General features: G+C 53.6%; 1 protein-coding gene across 5 annotated transcripts in view; it reads right to left on the bottom strand.

Annotated features, from left to right (window-relative positions):
• Nucleotides 1-407: 407 nt before the first annotated feature.
• The window catches only part of ATXN10 (ataxin 10), a 154748-nt gene continuing 133980 nt past the window's right edge, over nt 408-21175 (bottom strand). For 4 of the 5 annotated variants that reach the window (XM_002723648.6, XM_089307740.1, XM_017339764.4 and 1 more), the window contains 2 exons: nt 1320-1506; nt 408-685 (listed from right to left, as the gene is read on the bottom strand). In XM_002723648.6, coding sequence (XP_002723694.4) covers nt 679-685; nt 1320-1506 — 194 coding nt within the window. In that variant the 3' untranslated portion in view covers nt 408-678. Of the gene's footprint in view, nt 686-1319; nt 1507-15739; nt 15790-21175 lie in introns of those variants that run through there. The other variant, XM_089307739.1, reaches the window with a different exon arrangement.

Genomic DNA, 21175 nt, shown 5'->3' with positions numbered 1-21175 from the left:
CCCGGGTGACACTGGAGTACCATGGCCCTGCACAAGGGCAGACCGTCAGACCGCCCTCCTCTCCCTCCAAGAAGCCGAGCTCTAGGCCAGTTTGGAACAACAAGAGTTAAGCGGCCCATGTGCTCTCTGCCACATTCCAAAGGGACAGGGCTCGGGCTCGGGGACAACGCAGCCCAGTGCCCAACGTGAAGAGGGAGAGTTCTCGGATTAATTACCTGGAAATGAGTCTTGTCAATGTTTTGGAAAGGCAGAAGGGGTGAAAAGAGATTGCTAGAATTAATCACAGTGAGAAACCAACTTCAGCTGCCTGACAGAGCTCAGAAAACCCAATGAGAAGAGGCAAAGCAAGGGCCGAGGCTGCACTGCGTCTGCAGGGACGCACAGAAACCCAGCAAACGCCCCGCCGCTGCCAGACGAGAGGATTTTTTATTTGCTGTCGCAGGCGTCAGTACAACACATCATTTAAATGCACATTCTATCCAGGGAACAAAGGCAAAGCAGAGCCACATTTAAAACACAGGAACAAGAGAAAACTCGGGTTCACAGTCAGCTTATTCGCACTTAACTCTATTATCTAAAAGACCCAATAATCTTCAAACACTTGCGATTTCACAAACTGTAGAAGACGAAAAATCCACGCAAACAGGTTCTGAAAACTCAGACGCCTGGATGGAGAGTTCATTCACTGAGAGGAAAAAAAAGAAAAAATCATCACAGCTTTAGTGAGGTCTGTTCACCGGAATCAGCGGACAAGAAAACACACAGAGCTCCCGCAGTGGGGCCGTGTCACTGGGAGACCCGAAGAACCCACTCGGCACTACGCGCTTTCTGCTCTATCAATGGCAGCCAGTGCTGGTTAACCTTCAGTCCAATCAGAAGCTTCGTATCGGAGCACGCATAAATGATGACATGTCGCAGAGTGAGCTCTGCATTTTAACTCTTGTAAGAAACGGCAGTATCCGGCCGGAACAGAAACCGCACCGCCCTGGCGCCGTGTGCCTGGGTCTCTGGTACTCCCCAGTACAGACCGGGACCTCTGGAGAGAAAGCCGCAGTGAACTGAGTATGGACTTCTTTGTGTGGTCAACAGTCCCAGACACTCAGGGCTGTGACTGTGCACACAGCGCCAACCCGCGACAGACAGAGACGGCATCAAGCGTAAGGGAGCTGGAGTCGGCTTCCCGCTGGCCGGACGCCGTCTCACCAAGGCCTGAACACCCAGAGGGACAACCGTGTGGGGCTCTCTTTGGTAGACCACGCTGGAGGGCAGATCTCTCCCCGGCCACGCTCCAGGTGGGGAAGGAAGGGCAGGGTGCTCACCGGCTGGGGCCGTCGCTGCTGGACTTCAGAATCAGCTTCCCGCCCCTCTTCTCAACTTCGAACCCCATCTTTTTAAGGAGCGATGTGTCTGCCAGGCCCTGGTCTTCCATCTTGGCAATCACGTCCTGGTTTTGCGCGTTGTCCTCTGTAAGGTTTCGGATGGCATACACCACCCACTGGGTCAGAACTGGAGCTGGAGTGAAGGAACCGCCACACGCTGCATTGCTGGAGGAGGGGCAGGGGGCACAGAAGCACTGGGGTCCAGGCTCACTCAGCTGGTCCTGAGGATGGTCCATCCATGTGCATCAAGTGGGAAAGAGCGCACACCCACCAGGCACCCGTGACCCACGCACGCTCCGTGTCTGCTGGCCGGGCAGCGAGAGCTGCAGTCATGAACACAAGAACACACACACACATACTCACACACTCCTGTATGGCAGCCATGTGGCCGAGTTGCTGGGAACCAGAAAGAGGAGCACGGAGAACGTCAGGAAGACGCAGGGTGAGACAGGATGTCACCCAGTCAGCTCAGTCCAGTTACCAACAGGGACTGCTGGGGGTCAGAGGACTTTCCCTCAGTCATTACTTCAAAGATGAAGCTAAAAGGCCCTGGTGCCTCAAAAATATTAGATTCCCTCCTGTCTGTGGCTGAAGCCCTCTGTGAAAACGCGCCGCTCGGAGCCCAGCACACCAGGCCGGGATGCATGCCCAGACCGGAACAGCACCACTGCACCACCCACTGCGGCTGCTGCAGTTACCGGTGGCTGTGCGACCCCAGGAGAGCATGAGGGGTCTACACGCCGCGCTGCAGAGGACAGGCCCTTCCCCAGTGGGCCTGGCACTCTGGTCCATGGACAGCACCCTTTGTCCAGAGAAACAGGCCTCCCTGCCCACAGTCAGATGGAAGCATCCAGAAAAGCAAGTCCTGTCCAGATGCTCCCCACACCAGCATTTCCAGCACCAGCACTGGCGTGGGTGGTTCTCCATGAAGTACCAACCCTGGCGGGAGAGCCAAGCTCCTGGACCGCGGGCCGGACGGCCCAGGTCCTGCTGAGCCCCCAGCCGGGAGAGGGAGGCACAGAGGTTCGCACCCACACGCACAAAGCTGGCAGCTCTTTCTTGCGGAATGTGGCATGTGAGTAAATGGTTTTCTCCCGAGTCCTCGTCCACTAAAGCCAGGCCCAGGGAAGCCGGACGCACAGGCAGCTGCGGGCATCTGCAGGACCTCTGAAGGCTGCCCTACCTGGCTCCCTCCAATCCACACCAAACCAGTCACAGTGCTGCCAGCCCCTCCTGGGTCCCCGCCCACTCCGCTGCCCCGAGCACAGCCTTGCCCAGGGCCTGCAGGGGGCCCAGGGAGCAGGTGCTGAGTGAGCAACCCACCCACTGGCCTTTGGATTTCTCATCAACACAGAACAGGGGCTGCTGGTGCCAGCTGCCGCTGCCGCTGGCCAGCTGTCTGCCCTGTGGGGGCGGCCACTGGCTCATGAGGAAGTGCCGCGCTTCCTAGGACAGAACTGCACACACACCGACACAAACCCAGTGTGGATTTCCCCCTTTCCAGGACCACTAGACGTCCACTCTGTGCCAACACAGAAAACGAGAAGATGATCCCAGTGTCCAACACCCTAGGGTGTCAGTGAATTTCCAAGCTAACGAATCATCTGCCACAGCCGGCTTCACACCCAAGATGCACTCGCGTCACAGATTCATTTTCTCACTTCTGCAGGAAAAGGGGGAGGCGGGGCCCGGGAGGGGAGCTGGATGAAGAGCAAACGTCTGAGCAGTAAATTTAGGTAAGAAAATGTGTAACATGGGGGAGCGGTGGGTCGTGTGTAATTCTCCAGTGGTAAATGACAGAAACAAAACATTCATGCCTGAAACCTCTGAATCACTTAGATGGAGTCAAAACTGAAATCCCCCTGAACGCGCCGAGTTCCCGGATCCCACGGCTGCGCCACCACTGCCAGCTGCACGCGCAGGTCTCTGGCAGAAGGGGCCGCCCAGGGGTCTCATCATTAGAATCTCCACCGAGGCCTGCGTGCTTCTGCCGCCAAACACCATCTGCCTCCCCAGCTCCAGCAAGCCCCGGTGCTGGCCTCGCAGCCCTAACGACTGCTCGTTTTCTACAGGGAACAAGAGTCTTCAAGACTCAGATAAGGGCCACCTCCTCCTGGAAGACTCCTCCCCTACTACTCTACAGCGCCACCTAGGTCTGGGGATGGTTCTAAGGCCTGCTCTTTCTCCTCCACTGCCCTGCACAGGAGCTCTTCCCACGCAGGAGCCACGCTTCCTCTCCCTTCCCTGCTCGCCCACAGCACCCAGTCTAGCTCCTGGACCAGGCGCGTTCAATGTGGCTCCGGTGGAGTTGTGTGCTGCTGGGGGCTCCTGGCAGCAAGGCCGAACCTCATTCACTCTGAGCTGTCCCTGGTGCAGTGTGGGGAGACCTGTGCTGGGTGCCCACGCAGAGCCCACGGGGGCTGCACACTGCACTGTCCCTGGTGCGGTATGGGGAGACCTGTGCTGGGTGCCCACGCAGAGCCCACGGGGGCTGCACACTGCACTGTCCTGCCCTTGGTGGGGAGACCTGTGCTGGGTGCCCACGCAGGGCCCACGGGGGCTGCACACTGCACTGTCCCTGGTGCAGTGTGGGGAGACCTGTGCTGGGTGCCCACGCAGGGCCCACGGGGGCTGCACACTGCACTGTCCCTGGTGCAGTGTGGGGAGACCTGTGCTGGGTGCCCACGCAGAGCCCACGGGGGCTGCACACTGCACTGTCCTGCCCTTGGTGGGGAGACCTGTGCTGGGTGCCCACGCAGGGTCCACGGGGGCTGCACTGTCCTGCCCTTGGTGGGGAGACCTGTGCTGGGTGCCCACGCAGGGCCCACGGGGGCTGCACTGTCCTGCCCTTGGTGGGGAGACCTGTGCTGGGTGCCCACGCAGGGCCCATGGGAGCTGCACCCCCTCCTGCTCTGTGTGGTTTGCTGACTTGCAGTTCTGCAGGGCTGCGAGATCACAAGGAAGGGAACCTAAACACAGCCCAGGCAAGGGGGCTGTGCTGTGCCAACAACGGCAGGAGGGTTCCTGTGTGGACAGAATGCAAGGATGGCCTCAATGCTGTCCATGGCGGGGGTTAGGGAAGGAACTTCTCTACCTCATTTCCTAGAGGCAATTCATGCTTGCATGTTCAGCACCCAACAGCACCCAATTTCCATAGGGAAGATGCTATGTGACACCCACTGTCCACCTGAGCAGGAAGGGGCAGAGAGGAGGACTGAGCAGTGGCCCTCAGAGATGAGGCGCTGCAGGTGCCTCCGAGGATCCCCCTGCCCCGTGATCAGGAGCAAAATGTGAGGACCAGGAGTCCCACAGGGCCAGACCCTGCCCCGAGCCAACAACCTCACAAGCCTGAAGCCCAAAGCAGGAAAGGCGTTTTTGTTCCTCCCAAGTTGGACACCCACATACAAAAAGCTTAAGCAGAGAGGCGGGACCACGGGGAGCCCGCCCCTCCCCAGGGCTCTGACAATCAGAACCACCACCTTCCTCTGTAAGGAGGCTCCACGTGCGGCCTGTCTATGCCCTCCCAGCGAGCACCAGCACTCTGGCGTCTGACCTGTCTACCCACAGCTCCACGCCACAGCAGGCCCTCTAATTTGTTCCCTCCTCAACGCCAAGACTTCAGCTCTACTGCTTAATGGCTCAGACTGAATGATTACAACATCGACTTAGAGTTGTTCCTCATGAAATGTGCACACCGCTACGCACCGCGTCTACTCCGAGCCCGGCCATGACTATGGATGGCCTTGTTGTGCTGGGAAAGGGGGTCCTGGGCAGCCTGCACAGACCGCGGCAGCCTCAGTGTCACAGGAGACTAAAGCAAGTCCCAGTTAATATTCACATGGCCCTCTTGTTCCCCCTGACGAGACAGAGCGAGACAGAGCGGGGGAGAAAATTAAACATCTCCCAGAGTCTCCAACCCTACCAACACTTGAAGGGCTTCACTGTATGCTTGCTTTGGAAAGACAGCTTCTGACGTTTCTATAGTTACTACAAATAGGAGGTGTGAGCCTGTTTGTTGCAAAACCGCCTTGAAAGGACTGTGCAGCCAGCCCCAGAGTGAGGACTCGACAAGGCCGCGCGCTCTTCAGCGGGCACCCCAGAGTCCTGACCTCGGCCACCAGAACACAGGGGCAGTAAGAATCCCGACCTGCACAGCACGGGCAATGAGAGGCTGGGAAACCTGCACAGAAGCAGCAGAGCCCGGGACGCCAGAGGGTTCCACACCGAGTCCAACACTGACTGTCCTCATACCAGTGAGGGCCGGACGGCGTGGGCTGGCTGAGAAGCGGCATGACAGACAGAGTGCATGACAAGGATGCTAGTGGCCAGCACATTCTTAGAGTGCAGCCAGCTGAGCTGAAATGTTAGTGCTGGCGCTGTGTGCCCAGGAAGACCTCATCTGATGGAGGGCAACCTTCTTCCAGTTACAGAACTCAAAGGGACCTGAAGTCCGGCACAGGACCCGAGCGGCAAAGGCAGGGCCGTGGCCCTGGCTGCTGGCCTGTGTTTAGGAGACAACTGAGGATAAGCCTGTGGTTTTGAACGGCTGCAAACTAAAAATTGGTTTTACATATTTAAATGGCTGGAAAAAAATCCAAAGAACAATACTAATGTGTGACACATGAAAAGTGAAATTTAAACTCCAGTTTCGGTAAATAGAGTTCTAATGGCCCACAGCCAGCGACACGTTGTCTGTGGCTGCTGGCGGGGCAGGGGCAGTGCCGGGCAGCTGTGAAGAGGCGGTGTGATCCACACAGCCAGAAATATCCACCATGTGGCCCTTTACCGACAAGGCTCGGCCACTTCTGGCCTAGACCATGGGAGACACCAATAAATATTTGTTGAATGAACACATAAACCAACAGTGAAAAGTACACATCAGGACTGGTGGTGTGGCGCAGCGGGTAAAGCCGCTGCCTGTGACACCAGCATCCCATATGGCCGCCAGTTCCTGTACTTCCACTCCAGCTCCCTGCTGATGGGCTGGGAAAAGCAGCGGATGGTGGCCCACGTGCTTGGGCCTCTGCCACCCACGTGGAGACCTGGAGGAGGCTCCTGGCTTCGGATGGGCTGTTGTGGCCATCTGGGGAGTGAACCAGCAAACGAAGATCTCTCTCTGCTACTTTTTTTGTCCTTGCAAAGATATCTTTATTTCTTTAAGATTTACTTATTTACTTGAAAGGCAGTTACTGACATAAAGAGGGAGAGACAGTGAACCATCAGTCCACAATGTCCACAACAGCGGAGCTGGGCTGATTCTAAGCCAGGGGACCATCTTCTGCTGCTTTCCCAGGCCGTCAGCGGGGAACTGGATCGGAAGTGGAACAGCCGGACTCCAACCGGTGCCCCTGTGGGATGCTGGTGTCACAGGCAGATGCTTAATCTACAATGCCACAGCACCAGCCCCACCCCTTCTCTTTCAAAATGAATAAATAATTTCTTTTCAAAGGTGCTAATACCTTTGAAAATTTACATTATTTAAATTATTAATTATTTAAATTAGTAAAAAATTGCGTTATTTAAATTAGAACAATTCAAAAATATAGTAAAAGGGTTTTACTGACTTTTCAGGAAACATGCATAGATGTGCTTTATACATAACATATCTATACTACCTGAGTACTATGTGAGTTAATTTTGGCTTCCAGGATATACGTTTAAACAGCAAGCTCACGAAGGCAAGGGATGCACGGAGCATGTGACATTCCAGGGATGTGCTTTGAAGTGGTGACTAAAATGGTTCCAGAGCACGCAACGTACAAAATTAGTTTCAGTGCCATTGACTCCGGCACCACGAAAACCCAGCGCATGTGAGGTACCTGCTAGCACAGCACCCACTGGCTGCAGAGGCTTTTGCAGCGGGAAGCGTGTGACCACCGTGGCTGCTGGGGGACGCTCGGCGTCGTCCCATGGCTACCACTAGCCGACCTGGCTCGCAGCAAGTGCTGCCTGCTCCTCTGAACATCTGGAGCTGGGCCGGTCCAAAACCAGGAGCCAGGAGCTTCTTCTGGGTCTCCCACGCAGGTGCAGGGGCCCAAGAACTGGGGCCATCTTCTGCTTTCCCAGGCCATAGCAGGGAGCTGGATCGAAGTGGAGCAACTGGGACTTGAACCGGCACGCATATGGGATGCCGGCACTGCAGGAAGCAGCTTTACCTGCTGTGCCACAGCACCGACTCCCAGTGTGTTGTTTTTAAAACCACTTTCAGTGATGGCAGTTAGCCAGCAGTTAATTGGAGGGCATACATACTCCTGGCTTTGATTTTTAAATACTGTTAAGACAACAGACTGTGCAGCACTGTACCAAAATCCTGGAAGCACAGATGTTCCCTTGTATTAAAACACAGGAACGCAGAGGGAAATTAGATACCAAATAGACTAACAATTTAGAGAAGGAATAAGGAGCCAAAATGGGTGGTTTGCGGTACATGTGCACACAGCTGGTTCCTGCGCCAGGCCCCGCAGCCCCAGCGTCAGGACAGTGACGCGAAGGCTTCCTCCCCACTTCCGAGGAGGAGAGGTGCAGCTGAACCAGTGATGGGAGTGGTGTTGAGAACAAGGAGTCGTTGGAGCAGACGGGCAGTGAGCGTTCCCGGCATCTGGACGTGGCGCTGGCTCGTGCGGGATGCCATGCGCTGCGGAAGAGCAGCGGTGTTCGGATGCTTTTCTCCCCCAGGCGCTCCATCTTGTTTGGCCCCCAGCCTGCCTGTCTGCTTCCCACAGTGTCTAGCTGGGAGCTCTTCGCCCGGCTGCTGCCCCCCACAGTGAGCACGGTGGTCTCAGGGGCGTGGGTGGGGAAAGGGAGGTTCTCCCTGGGGGAGTGAGGACCCCTGGGGTGGTGCTGGTTAGCAGGGCTATGGCCTCTACAGGAGGAAGGGCCACCACCTTGCTGTTCTTCCCCGGTGACCGACGAAATCGGCACATATGAAGCATTTTGGGTTTTAGCAGTGTAAGACATTTTCAACAGTTTTAAATCAGAACTGCTCTGTACAGTCTGGCACCCCTATCTAACACAACAGGTTTCCAGATCCAGAACAACCGATACCACTTCTAACTTAAACCACACCCCAGGCTCTGGGCAGCAGAGTGCTTCCACTTGTACCTGGGGCAGCACTCCAGTATCACCTGGGGACTCTGGGAGCCACTGCATATGACGTGTCCAGCAGACTGCTGGCCCCAGCGAGGCCCCAGCTCATGGTGCCCCAGTCCGCTGGACCTGGGCTGAGATGCTGTCTAATACACACACGCAGGCATATGGCAGGGGGCAACCTGGGGCCAGTAAGCCTCCAAAGATCCAGGGATGCTGTGGGTAGTGCCCTGGCAGAGCCTCTGGCAATACGGCAGCAGGAGGGGCCTCTGACCCCACAGGGGTTCTGAGCGAGCCCAGGCAGGCACAGCAGACTGGCAGCACTCCAGGCCAAGAGGTCGTTTATAAAGCCCCTGACCCCTGGGACCCCTCCTCAGGTAGCATTCCCACCGCAGACACACTGCCATCTTCAGTGTGTGCAGAGCTCTGCAGAGAGATTAATTTAAGTATCTCATGAGCCAAGAATGAAGATGGGGGCCAGCGCTGTGGCTCACTTGGTAATCCTCCACCCGCGGCGCCAGCATCCCATATGGGTGCCAGTTCTAGTCCCGGTTGTTCCTCTTCCAGGCCAGCTCTCTGCTGTAGCCCGGGAGGGCAGTGGAGGATGGCCCAAGTGCTTGGGCCCTGCACCTGCATGGGAGACCAGGAGGAAGCACCTGGCTCCTGGCTTCAGATCCGGGCAGTGCCAGCCATAGTGGCCATTTGGGAGTGAACCAACAGAAGGAAGACCTTTCTCTCTGTCTCTCTCTCTAACTCTACCTGTGAAATTAAAACAAACAAACAAACAAACAAAAAAACAAAAAGCACGGAGATGGAATGGTCAGTGATCTGCAGTGTTACTGGCAACAGCAACACTTTAGCAATAGCTACCTGGACACAGTGTGGCAGAGGTCATCCTACACTCAGGAGAGGATTCAGGAAACCTCACGTTGTTTCCATTCCACAGAGGAGGCACCAACGGCAGGCGGCCAGCTGACTCGTTCCCGGCCAGGCGGCTCACGCAGCGCTGACCGGTGCAGGCAGCCCAGCTCCAGCACCTCTCCTAGGCCGTTCAGACATGCTGCTTCCAGCACTGCGCCCACAAATCAAGGTGAGGACCCACAAAGGAGCTCCTTTCTCTTCAAGAAGTCCCCAAAGGTAACAAAGCACCTTTGGAGTCGGCTGATAAGCTAACAGCTTAGAGTGAAGCAAGAAGTTGGAGTAAAAAATGCAAATAAACCATCTAAGGTATAGATGAGTGTGGGCTGAGCACTCACCACATTTCAGAGGTAATACAATACAGCCAAGGGTCAACACCAGTTCTGAACTGCAACGGATTAAACGGAGAAAACACGGGGTGAAGCTTCTGCCAGACTTCACCATGAGACACAGCAGGCGACAGTCGCAAGCTCCCTGTCCTGTACGTGGTCAGAAAGAGCGTCTGGTGCTACTGCTTCTGATGGGAAATCACCAGTGCCCCGGGGATGCCCAGTCCGTGGCACCACAGCCGTGCCAACTCGCCTCTTCACGCCCTGCCCAGGAAGTCGGCAGGCACAGCCAGGCGTGTTTCCCTGACGGCTCTCCCCAGCACCGTGGGGCAGACACAGGGAGTGGCGCTTCCCACACTGCACTGTGTGCTCCCATGAGTGGTCAGCAGCTCAAGAAGCACACGGCGTCTGACCGGTCTCCTCCACACAGAGAGCGACAATGCTCACTGCCGGCCAGCACAGGCAGAGCACTGCCGCGATCCTTAAGTCAGGACCACCTTCAGGAGAAATCCACAATATGCACGTTAACTCCAGCATTAACTGGAAATAAAAACCACTTACACTTTAGGGTATTTAAATGCTAAGTTGGTTATGGCGGCCTTAGCTTCTGAAATGCTTCCTAGAAGCAACTATCTCTTTTTTATTATTGTTATTATTTTTATTTTTTGACAGGCAGAGTGGACAGTGAGAGAGAGAGAGAGACAAAGAGAAAGGTCTTCCTTTTACCGCTGGTTCACCCTCCAATGGCCGCCGTGGCCGGCGCACCGCGCTGATCCGAAGGCAGGAGCCAGGTGCTTCTCCTGGTCTCCCATGGGGTGCAGGGCCCAAGCACCTGGGCCATCCTCCACTGCACTCCCGGGCCACGGCAGAGAGCTGGCCTGGAAGATGGGCAACCGGGACAGAATCCGGTGCCCCAACTGGGACTAGAACCCGGTGTGCCGGTGCCGCAGGCGGAGGATTAGCCTATTGAGCCACAGCGCCGGCCACAACTATCTCTTCTTAAATTTTCTGAAGTACTGGACATCTTGCTTTCAGAGTAAAATTCATTCAGTTACAGAAATTTAATACTTTAACATGTTTTCCCCCGTCCATGAACAGTACGACTTTTGATCTTGACACTGGACTTGGAACAAGACATTTAGATATAAACAGAAGCGTAAATTGTTCATCACACATCTGAATGAGTCCATTCATGAATGACTATGGGGGTATTATGCTCAACGCTGGGGACATGCCAGCTAACAGAACCAGCCGCACTTGTGACATTTCCATCCCAGTGCAGAGGCAGGCACCAAACCAGAAAGAACACCTGAATTCTGAGACAGGAAATGCAGAGCCACCAACTAGCCGGAGGCACTCGAGGAAGGCCTGAGGAATGAGCGCTGGAGGCAGCACCTCACAGATACAATGCGGTCAGCTGGGGCACTCGGCCCAGCACTGATGCCCTGCGCTTGGCTCCTGGCTCCAGCTGCTTGCTAACGAAGACGCTGGATGGGAGCAGTGATGCTCACATACACTGGGTTCCTGCCACCTACTGGTGACCTGGATTAGGATCCTGGCTGTGGGTCAAGCTGTCTACCTCCCAAATTTAGAACGGGCCGGGCGGGGAGCAATCATTTGGAGAGCAGAGTCCCAGGGCTGCAGAGAGGGCAGCAGGCCATGCAGCAGCGTCCAGCACGGACACACGGAGGAAGCAGAGTGTGGGCGGTGTGAACCGAGGCTGAGGTGAGTCAGCGTCAGCTCTGGAGAGCTCTCAGGCTACAGGAAAGACTCTGGATTGGGTTCCGACACAACGGGAATCCACTGACCAAGCTGAAGCAGAAAAATCAGGCGGCTGTCTCTGGCAGCTGTGTGCAGGGAGGCAAAGATGCCCAATCAGGAGGCACGAGTGAGATGCTGGAAGAACAAGGATTCCCGGCGATGTATCGAGCTTGCCAGGCTGTGTCTTTCATTTTCTAAGATACAAAGAGAGATCTCACTCCTTCCTTTCCAACTTGGATGCCCTTTCCCAACCCTTGTTTTCCAGCTTTGGCTGTAACTCTCAATACGACACTGCACACGAGTGGAGAGCAGGGCTGGCATTAAGACACAGTGGGCGAAGCCGCCACCTGCAGCCGCAGCACCCCACAGAGCACTGGTGAAGTCCCAGCTGTTCCACTTCTGATCCAGCCCCCTGCTATGCACCTGGAAAAGTAGCAGAAAACGGCCCACGTCCTTGAGCCCCGGCCACCCAAGCAGGAGGTCCTGATGGAGAAGTGGGGACGGCAGGCAACTTTACCTTGTTCAGTCTTTCAGCACTGAGCGTGCCGCTCGCTGTGGATATCTCATTTCTGCTTTTCCCACGCGGAGGCAGTGTCACTGGGTTCCGGTAAAGGCTGTGGGATTTTATCAGATGCCTCCTCTGCATCCAGTGCACTGACTATGTACTTCTTCCCTTCGCTGCACTGACATGAGAACTGTACTGATCGTCTCTGGTGGTAAACCGTCCTCGCAGGGCAGCAACTCCACTGGGTTACACTGCACAGTCTTTCGCAGACACCACTGAATCAGTTCACGCCTGTTTTTGTGAAGGACTTCATGTCACTGCTCATACGGGATAGCAGCCTGTAGCTTCCTTTTCTCACGAGTTCTCGTTGCCTGGGTCCCTGTCAGGATACTGCTGAACTCACAGTACGTCAGTTAGCAAGGATTCCCTCCCGAACAGCATGAGGACTGGTGTGTGTTCTCTAGACGTTTGGTAGAAATCACTACTGGGCCGCCGCCTGCAGTGCCAACATCCCATATGGGCGCCAGTTCAAGTCCTGGCTGCTCTACTTTTGATCCAGCTCTCTGCTATGGCCTGGGAAAGCAGTGGAAGACGGCCCCTTGTGTGGGCCACTGCCTCTGAGTCTCACACTTCCTCTGAGTGTGAGACTCAGAGGAAGCTCCTGGCTCCTGGCTTCAGATCAGCTCAGCTCCAGATGTTGTGGCCATCTGGGGAGTGGACCAGTGGATGGAAGAGGAAGATTCTCTCCCATCCTCTCTGCCTTCCAATTAAATTAAAAACAAAAAAAAACAAACAAAAATCACCCCACTACTGAAGCCAACACCTCGAGGCCTTTCTTCAATGGGAGATTTCTGATTGCGGAGTTCAACACCCTTACCTGGGAGTCTGCCCAGACCGGCGATGTTCAGTGTCTTGGCAGTTTTTCCAGCTCTTAGCTACTTATTTCGCCCAGCGCACAGGCACAGCGCGGTTACAGTCCTTACGTGCACGGGGACAGTCGTAATCTCCCATTTCCACTTTTACTAAGAGTATTTTCCCCTTAACTTATTTACTTATAACCTGCACAAATTTCTTGATGTTTTAAAAGGGCCAATTTTTTGTTTCATTTTTCCCTACTTCACCTCTGCTTTATTCTTCAATACCTTCCATCTGCTAGCTCTGGGTTTCATTCAATCTTTGTTGAGTCAGGGGTTGACAGCTCTCTAGCTTTTCTCTTATTTCAAATGCAGAGCGACCGGGAGGAAGCTGCGTGTGCTGCTCACTCCCCAACAGCAGGAACAGCGCAACCCGGGCCAGACCGAGCCAGGCCTGAATCTCCACCTGGGCCTCCCACGTGGCAGGGACGCAAACACTCGTACCACTACCTGCTGCTTTTCCAGATGTACTGATCGGAAGCAGAAGGGCCGAGACATGAATGAGATCCAGTAGGTGTAGGCACCCAACGTGGCAACTTAATCCACCGTGCCACAACACACACATCCCGTTTTTAAATGTAAATATTTCTTAAACTTCCCCCTTAGAAGTACTACTGCTGTGTCTACTAAATTTTGGTCTGATGTTTTTATTTTCACTAGTCTCTAAATATTTTCTAATTTCCCTTCTAATTTCTTGTTATTTTGGTTGTTTAATATTCAAAATCTGTGAATTCTCCAGTATGATTTGTTGCTGACTGCTCTCACCACCCTGTTATGGCCAGAGCGGGTACTTTGTGTGGTATTTCCCTTTGGACACCTCCTGAGAATGTACGGCCTAAGCTACGGCTTCCTCTGGAAAATGCCCCCTGCACAGGCTGCTACTGGGCAGGATCTCCTGTGTCTGTCAGTTCTGTGTAAATCCTGTTTCCGGTCCGGCCGTTCTATCCAGTATGAAGATGGGGTACTGAAATTCCCAGCCACTACTACTGAACTGTAATTCTTCATTCAGTCTGTTTCATTCCACAGATTTTCATGGTCTGTTAACAGGCATGTATCTTCTAGCTCTTCTGATTTTTTATTAATTAATGTCCTTCTTTGTCTTATGTAAAATTTTTAAAAGATTTATTTATTTATCTGAAAGCCAGAGTTACACAGAGAGAGAAGAGGGCGAGGGAGGGAGGGAGGGAGGGAGAGAGAGGGAGGGAGAATGTCTTTCAACCGCTGGTTCACTTCCCAGATGGCCACATGGCTGGAGCTGCACCGATCCAAAGCCAGGAGCCAGGAGCTTCCTCCAAGTCTCCCAAGTGGGTGCAGGGGCCCAAGCACTTGGGCCATCTTCTACTGCTTTCCTAGGCCATAGCAGAGAGCTGGATGGGAAGTGGAGCAGCCGGGTCTCAAACTAGCACCCATATGGGATGCAGGCACTGCAGGCTGGGGCTTTAACCCACTGTGCCACAGCGCCAGCCCTGGGATGCATGTTTCAAAATACAGCTTTTCAAAGTCATGTGATGACTGAACTGACTTCAAGTGTGGGAGATTTACTAAGTGCAGTTCACAGGCCCACCGGGCAGAGAGCACTCCCACACACTGTCCCCTGAGGGCAAGACTCACTTTAAAGGAGGGCTTGTCATACTATGTGATCATCCCCAGAGGTCTGGGTCCTCGCTGCACACAATGGGATGCAGCTCCACCTCACGCTTCTCCCCGGCTCTGTCCATTGATGAGCGGTTTCACAGCACGGAGGCCAGTTTGCAGCTCGCCCAGTGAACCCAAAGGGCTGTCCATTCCTCAGTCATCCCCCGCAACACAGAAAACCCAACTGCCATTGTTGGGACGGAGGCAAACCAACTTCACGGCCACAGCTGGAGCTCACAGCAACCCTCCCCTGCCCCCCACAGGTCACAAGCATTTCATCTCCAGCTCAGTGAGAAGACTTGCAGACCAAGGAAGAGAGGTGGAAGAACAGCCGAAAGTTCCTTTGATCGCTCTGGTTTCTGCACTAGAATCATCACCAATGGAGGGTGACGTGGATCCAGACAGCCAGGGAGCTAAGGAAGCCCCAGGAGCCCTCCCCGCCCGGCCCACCAGGCTCTCCTGCAGAAAAGCGGGCGTCCCAGCTCCCCCCAGCGTCCTCGGAGTCCAGCCATTTGCCATGGGACATAAACGCGAGAGCCGTGCCGCTCGGGGTTAGGTGTTTGCAGCCCCTCACCCTGGCTCCTCAGTGAGACTGTGACGGGTGTCGGGAGCAGCACGTCCCTGAACTCGGCAGGCAGGAGCCTTCACAGAATCCTTCACGAATCAAACATGCCCGTAGATTGTTTTACTGTGCTGGTCTTAGAATATAATAATTCTTGCTAAGAATGACAGCCTCAAAATAAAACAGCCAGGAGTTACTATTTAACAGTGCTGAGTGGTTGTGGCACACCGATGTTGTGACCAGGTCTTGCTGCCATTGCTAAATCTGACCAAGGTCACTTCAGGCGAGCGTGCGGACAGTTGGTCAGGGTCACCTGAAACATCTGCTCCCCCGCAAACTCCAGCCACCTGCTCTTTGAAGTCCCTCACAAAATATAGATTCTGTGTGGCAACACTATTTAAATATGGCAATAAAAGAGTTATTTATTAACTTCTTAAACATAGCCAAAAGTCACAGCTGCTTTTCACAAAGAAAGGTAATGAGAAAAGAAAAAATGGGAAATGAGTAACTGTAAGAAAACATACACATCTATGTAACACTGCGCACAGGCAGCTCGGCGAAGGCAGTCTCCGCCCTGGGGACACGTGACGTGACCTCCCAAGGCAAGCCTTCCTCCTTGGGGATGGCTAGCATCATGGACCTGCCCGAGTGACGGAGTCAAACATGACGAGTCAGCAGTGATGGAGCCTGGAAAAGCCGTCTGGGGACAGAAGGGAGAAGTAATTATCAACCTCTAAAAGGGTTTCCTTGAGAAAGTAAACTCTGAGCTTGGTGAGATTTTTTTTTTTGTTTGAAAAAGATTTATTTAATTACTTCACAGAGTTACAGAGACAGAGGGATAGACAGAGAGCTTCCATTCCCAGGTTCACTCTCCAGATGGCTGCAACAGCCATCTATTAAGATTTCTCTTTCAAATAAACTGAAAGTAAATCAAACTAAACAGCTGAGGCTGGGCCAGGCCGAAGCCAGGGGCCAAGAGTTCCTTCCAGATCTCCCACGTAGGGTGGCATGGGCACAAACACTTGGGCCATCTTCTGCTGCTCTTCTCAGGCCATTAGCAGAGATCTGGATGGGAAGCAGAACACGAACCAGTTCCCATACGGGATGCTGGCACTTCAGGCAGCGCGTTTACCCAGTAAGCTATGACTCTGGCCCCAAACTGACTGTGATTTAAAAAGGAGTCCAAAGGGCCAGGGTCGTAACTGCAGCTTGTGACGCTGGCATCCCATATCAGAGTGCTGGCTGCTCTGCTTCCAATCCAGCTTCCTGCTAGATGCCTCTGGGAAGGCAGCAGAAGACGGCCCAAATACTCGGGCCTTGCTGCCCACGTGAGAGGTCTGCATGAGGTTCCAGGCTGCTAGCACTGGCCCCAGCCCTGGCTGCTGTGACTGGAAAATGAACCAGCACATGGAAGATCCATCTCTCTCTTGTTCAGTCGCTCTGCCTTTCATATAAATAAATCTAAAAAAAATTAAAATGCCCAAGACTCTGCAATGACCCGCTCACTGGAATCAGCGTGCTCCTCAAGATGAAGTGCTCACAGGACGCCGCTGCAGGGCGGCAGCCAGGCGTGTGACCCCACGGCCAGCCCTGGAGCTCACGTGTGAAACTTCTGAAACACAAAGGCAGGAGCTCGGAAGCGCTCTGCTGTGCCCTGTGTGTGCAGAGGACACACGAGGAGTGCAGGGTGACGAGCCCGCGAACACGCTGCCTGACTGCGGGAGCGGAAGCTGGGGCCACACGCACTCTGCCACAGGGCGCAGACCCGCAGGAATATGGATCAAGGCTATAAAGTTCTGTTGAGTTTTCAAATGAATTTCACATGGTGGTCCTTAAAACATGAACAGCAACCACTGCGAAGTAAACTTAGGAAAATACTGCCACGTCAGAGCCAGACAAGAAATCCAAGGAAGCCACTCCACAAGGCACTCACCACGCTGCCCACGTGGGGACTGCTGCGCCAGGTCTGCTCTGAGCTAGTGACATGGAGGACGAAGCAGCCGCCTTCAGATCAGAAAACGCTGTCCTAACGGCTCGAACCGAGCACCTCAGCCCAGCAAGCAGCAGACTGGAATCTCTGAAGGCAGTCTTACCCTCAGGCCAGGTAAACTGCATTAACCAGGCCCAGCAGACGAGAGCAAAGGCCTGGCTCCAGCGCAGGACCCCAGAAGCCCAAGGTGGATGGGGGGATTCACAGAGTGCACCCCCACACACCTGGAAGCGTTCATTTAACACCACCCCAAGGCCATGCCAAGCCGCACACCAGCCTGCACACTGCCGCAACCCAGTGCCAACCACTGCCTTCAGGGACACCAAACTGAGCAGACACACCTAAAGGAGCAGGACTGAGATACTGAATTGTGTGGTCTCGTTCTGTAACAGTTCTATTTGCCTAAACACTGAACAAGAGTCAGCAGGCACTTCCGTGAGCACTCACCCACCCCAGTATGTCCGATTCCTTCAGTTTCCAGCTGCCAGCCAGGAGCTGTTGCTAAGATACCAGAGATGCTGGATCGAACAGGTCCTCTGCATCTCACGCTGAGTGGCTCCGCGCCTGTGTGTACGGTTCAGGAGGAGGGTGCTTGGTGGCACCAGTTACAGCTTCCCCAGCCTGGGATGGTGCCAGTGCTCTTACCACAGCACCACAATTCTCAAGACAGTAAACAGGGGAAAATACAGCTTGATCGTTATTCCTATAAACTCTTGCATTTTTGTATTAAAGTGAATTTTATTTATTGATGAGGTCTGGAAGGAAGGAAGGAAGGGAGGAAGGGAGGGAGGGAGGGAGGGAAAGAGGGAGGGAAAAACAGAAACACAGAAGAAACGCAGAAGAACCCAGCTGGGATTTTCAACCTCTCCCTGTCCGACTCATCTCCCCCAATAAAAACAATATAAAAAAGAAGCCCACATCAAGGACAACCCATCAAAACACAGATCAAAAAAGAATGAAAGAAAAACACTTCAAATAAAGTTCAGCTGTTTCTATTTGGAAACAACAACAACAAAACCCCCACTTGCCACAACACACTGACAAATGAGAAAGGGACTCTGTGGTAGTGGAGCTGGAATTTTCCGATGGCATCGGCTCCTATGTCATTACTGTGGGTGACCCAGAAGTGAGTGGGGTGAGTGAACAGCTGGGCTCCAGTTCCTGAAGCAGCAGCAGCGGGGGTGCCCTCCAGCCCCAGGAACTGGAGATCCCTGTGGTCCCTGTAAGCTACTTCCAAGAACTGCACCAGGAAACCTTCCAGCCCGTCCCACTGAGGGCCGTCTCAGTTCCAGCTGAATCGGATAGGCCAGCCTGGAGTCCCCATCACCAGGCGGCCGAGAAAGGTTGACTTTTACAGTCTTGTCTGCAGGTTCCCCACAGGGAACCACCACAGGCCCAAGGTATCCCGGGTCCCACTCTATCATGGAGTGTGCTCACGTCCAGGGACAAGACCAGTTTATCTACAGAGAAATTCACCAGCTGCAGTGACTCCTCATCTAAGCATTATCTGAAACATCTCCAGTTCCTTAACACAAAATTTAAATTATACTTCATTAAAGCTTGCCTGCAATTAATTATTAAAAGAACGGGTTAAACAAACCAAATGTAAAACAATATCACTGCTAAATCATGAATACTTAATTTACTAAAGAGCCAAAAAACATGGAGAAATTTCTCTTGAGCTGAGAGCTACCCTGCCTCCAAAATAATTAAGTACACACGCCCACACGCACCCACCCACACCTGCACAGACACAGACGCACGAACCCGCTGCTCGTCCTCCCATGCAGCAAGCACTTGGGGCGTCCACCAGCGTGTCATCACTGAGATGAAGACCAGGGACCCTGCCCGCAAGGCTCAAGGAACTCAGTCTAGAACAGAGGTAGGAGTCTTAGCTCCCAAGGGCCACTGGGATACTGAGAACATCATTTGTGGGCAACCACAAACACTGTGGTTGCCTTGGCGGGGCCAGAAGAAATGATTTACCGGCCTTCTATGGCCTGCGGGCCAGACTCCCCACCCCTGGAGAGTGATCAAGACCTACGTGAATGCTAACACAAAGTAAGTTAGGTAGCTACACTGATACTATGGGAAAACAGTTTTTACAGATAAAGAGGGTTACCCTCAAATGGTGATGGGGCTACCTATCGGCACCTAAATTCACTTTATAAATGAATTGTAAAAGGTAAAGCTACAAAATAATTTTCAGACTATTACGACTTTGGGAGACGGAAATATTTCCAAACAAGACACACATGTAAAACAATGCCAGCCATCAGGCGGAAGGCTAAGAACTTCTGCTACTCAAAAGAAACACAGCAAACAACCAAATACATAGCAATGTGGCTAAAAGAAAATAGCAGGAACACCTGGAGCTGGCAAAGAGGGTCCATCTAGAACATAAAGATCTGTTACAAAACAAATGGTAGAGGTAGCTCAATGGAAAAACGGGAAAAGGTTCGATCAGACACACTGTGTGCACACGCACACACAAATTCAAATTGCAAACACACATCTTGGAAGGTGCTCAGCCTCCTCAGAAGCCGTGTGGGCAACAGGGAGTGGCCATGCAGCCTTCAGTGGAGGCAGGACGTGGTGCACAGAGCTGGACATGTGCACCACACAGCAGACAGGCAAGGTCAGTACTGTTAAACCAAGCAACAGCAGCCAAGCACATGGCAAACAAAATGCCAGTTGAGAGTAAACCACAAAGTGAGCAAAGTGGAGGCAGAGACAATGCTCTCTCACGGGGAGCTGAGGAGTGGGATTACGGCGCCAAGTGACTGTTCAGAAACCCTCCCAGTGAGCAGGAGCAGAATCACAGCGCGGAAGGGGCCCTCCCACGAGGTAAACGCTGTCACTGGCATCGCGTGCCCAGCCCGCTGGTTCTCGGAAGGCCAGATTCTAATCTATGGTCTGTATTTAAAAAGCAAACCTCGAGGGGCATGTTTCCTCACTGCTGACCAATCATCACTCTCTTTTTGCTCTGATTTTCTGTATGTATTTCTTATTATACATATTTTATATGCCTTTAAAATCTGAGTCTCAATACACAAAATGCCAAGGAATTAGTGAGGACATCTACCACTAAACACAACTGTAACATCTTATCACTTAATGATTCCGAGTATTCTCAAGGAGCCTGCCACGCTCCATTAGTGTGCATTTTCATTTAAAGTTAGGAGCTCTGAATAATTTCTTCACTGTATGAACGTGTTACCATGGTTTCTCTGTGCATGTTCTGTCCCCACCCAGTGACCTGTATGAAGGCCAAACAAGGCAGCTAGGCACTGGGCACTCACAAGTCCCAGCTCTGGCTCTGACCTGATGCCAAGTCATTAGACTCAGTGTAGTTCCTCATTACAAAATGGTGATGACGACAACAGTACCTGCATCCTGGTGGTCATCAGGATGAACTAAGGTGTTGGCGGAAACACAGAACAAGGACTGAGGAACTGTCTGCTGAAACAGAAGTGCTGTCTCAAAGAGAAGATGTGAGTGAGTGAATGAACACCTGGCCGGGTGGACAGCGATAGGTGCTGGAGTATGGACCACGTGTGGCATGTCCACAGATCAGCAAGTGACAGGCACCTGAGCGCAGACCACGCGTGGCGTGTCCACGGATCAGCAACTGACAGGCGCCTGAGCACGGACCACGCATGGTGTGTCCACAGATCAGCAAGTGACAGGCGCCTGAGCACGGACCACGTGTGGCGTGTCCACAGATCAGCAAGTGACAGGCGCCTGAGCACAGACCACGCGTGGCGTGTCCACGGATCAGCAAGTGACAGGCGCCTGAGCACGGACCACGCATGGCGTGTCCACAGATCAGCAAGTGACAGGCACCTGAGCACGGACCACGCGTGGCATGTCCACGGATCAGCAAGTGACAGGCGCCTGAGCACGGACCACGCATGGCGTGTCCACAGATCAGCAAGTGACAGGCGCCTGAGCACGGACCACGCGTGGCATGTCCACGGATCAGCAACTGACAGGCGCCTGAGCACGGACCACGCATGGCGTGTCCACAGATCAGCAAGTGACAGGCGCCTGAGCACGGACCACGCGTGGCAGGTCCACAGATCAGCAAGTGACA

Source organism: Oryctolagus cuniculus, chromosome 11 (assembly GCF_051225735.1).
Source record: "Oryctolagus cuniculus isolate XC-2025 breed Fujian yellow rabbit chromosome 11, ASM5122573v1, whole genome shotgun sequence".
NCBI lineage: Eukaryota > Metazoa > Chordata > Mammalia > Lagomorpha > Leporidae > Oryctolagus > Oryctolagus cuniculus.
The sequence above is the reverse complement of the archived record's forward strand: the minus strand, read 5'-3'. Positions and strand labels throughout refer to the sequence as shown.